Below are 2052 nucleotides of genomic sequence, written 5' to 3'. Positions count from 1 at the left end.
TGGAAGAATATATATAAATATATAATAATACCAATTACATATCTCTTTTGTTATATATTTATTATTTTTTTTTATATTCACTAAAATATAATATATATATTTATTATCGTATTGGCAATATTGTTTCGAATGATATACAATACTTTACAAGGACAAATATAGAAATAAATATACATACTAAATTTGGAATGTATATATATATATATATATATATATGAGAAAAAAATAATAAGTATTTTTATTATATTTTTATTTTCTAAAGAAAAATTATTTTATTTTGCATTATTCTTACCTATATTTTGGAACCCTTTAAATACACAGCCAATACCTTTGAAATATAGGAAGGATAAAACAACAGGATTATTGTGTATTTTCTGTCTATTAGGAAAGCACAACAAAATGAATGTTACGCATTCCTTAAAAAGGTTATTTTTAAGATATATTTTCGCCATATTACTGGGATTATTTTATATTGTTGTTTTGGTAGGTTGTAATGAAAAAAAAAAAAAAAGAAATAAGAAATATTTGTTTTTCATCTTATTATAAGTATCAATATAATGCTTTATATATATATATATATATATATATATATATATATGTATATGTATTTATATTTTTTGTTTTAATTTTTGAAAAAACGTTTACAGAACATATGTAAATATGATGGGAAAGCACGTTTAAGTAAGAGCTTCATGAGTAGGTGTACTAGGAGTTTAATGAGATTAGAGCATATAAAAGAATATTTTGCCGACTATATAAATAATGACAAGGTTCATGAACCGATTGTACATTTAATGGATGATCCATTGAAGCTTATTATGTATGATAATTATGTGTCTTTAACTAATTATGGGTATTCTGAAGATACGTACTTGGATGATGAATTAAATAAATTATCATACGACGAAAATGTCGAAACATCCAAGGGTGAGTATGATGAATTGCCTAATTTAGATGTATTGACTGATAATTTGAATGAAAAGAATAATATGAAATCAAAGATGGATGAAGCTGAGATACACGATATGGGAAAATTGACAGAAAAATCCATTGATTATTATAATGATAGGAAAAAAGCTGATTCTAAATTGATATATGTAGGTAAAGATTTAAGACATCTTTTGTTTGAAAATTATAAAGATGTTTCAAATAATGTTGACAAATTATTAATTAAGAAGGAATCAAATGATAATATATCTAAAAAGATAAATAAAGAAGAAACAAATAGGTTTAATGATGTAATAATATTAAAAGAAGAAGAAAAACCATTATTTAGAGATACATCAAATAAAGCAGTACAAAATGATTTATATGAGAAAAATAAGAAATACAAAAAAGAATCAGAAGATATTGAATTATTTATAGAAGATGATTTCAATGAATTATTAAACAATATTTTACATTTGCAGTTACATGCAGAAAATAATTATAACTGGCAACACATATTAAGAGAATATACGAATGATACAGTGCAAGGTGAGGTGAAAACTATATTTGGTGATGATTCTTTTAGAAAAGATGAAGACGATGACAAGATTAATATTTCATACATAGAAAAATACATACTTGAGGATGAAAACGTAAAAAAAATATTAGATGATATATTGAGTTATAAAAAAATGGAAGACATAAATAAACTCATCAATTATTTTCGAAAATATTCAGGAGTTCCTGATAAACTAATTGTAAAATGTGCACATTATTTATTACATCATTTAAATATGGAAGCTGATGAAAAAAGTCTTGATGTTTTAATAGAAGAATTGATCCAATATGATGAGAATAATATATTTAAAAAAAATGAGAAATTTATTAAATATATAACAAATGAAAGAGTCAAGAAAGAATATGAATTAGATTTCAATATTGAGAAGAACGACAAAAAAATGAACGTATTTTCTAATGAAAAAGATTTCTCAATAAATAAAGATATTTCATCACTGAAAAGTTACAACATTTGTGTAAAAAAATGTTCAGATTTATGGTTAAGGATGATGAAAAATGAAAGAGGAAAATTTAATCATATAATAACTGATTTATATAGGATTTATA

The 2052-nt window shown here is 22.5% G+C and overlaps 1 protein-coding gene across 1 annotated transcript; it reads left to right on the top strand.

Annotated features, from left to right (window-relative positions):
* Window positions 1-399: 399 nt before the first annotated feature.
* PRSY57_0021500 (exported protein (PHISTb)) lies at window positions 400-2052 on the top strand (the record flags this gene model as incomplete). Its single annotated transcript, XM_012909612.2, has 2 exons — window positions 400-483; window positions 648-2052. Coding segments are annotated over 2 exons (1489 nt in total), but the record flags the coding sequence as incomplete, so codon positions are not given.

This window comes from Plasmodium reichenowi, assembly GCF_001601855.1.
Source record: "Plasmodium reichenowi strain SY57 chromosome Unknown, whole genome shotgun sequence".
In the NCBI taxonomy this organism is placed as follows: domain Eukaryota; phylum Apicomplexa; class Aconoidasida; order Haemosporida; family Plasmodiidae; genus Plasmodium; species Plasmodium reichenowi.
This window is presented reverse-complemented; position numbering and strand designations above follow the sequence as displayed.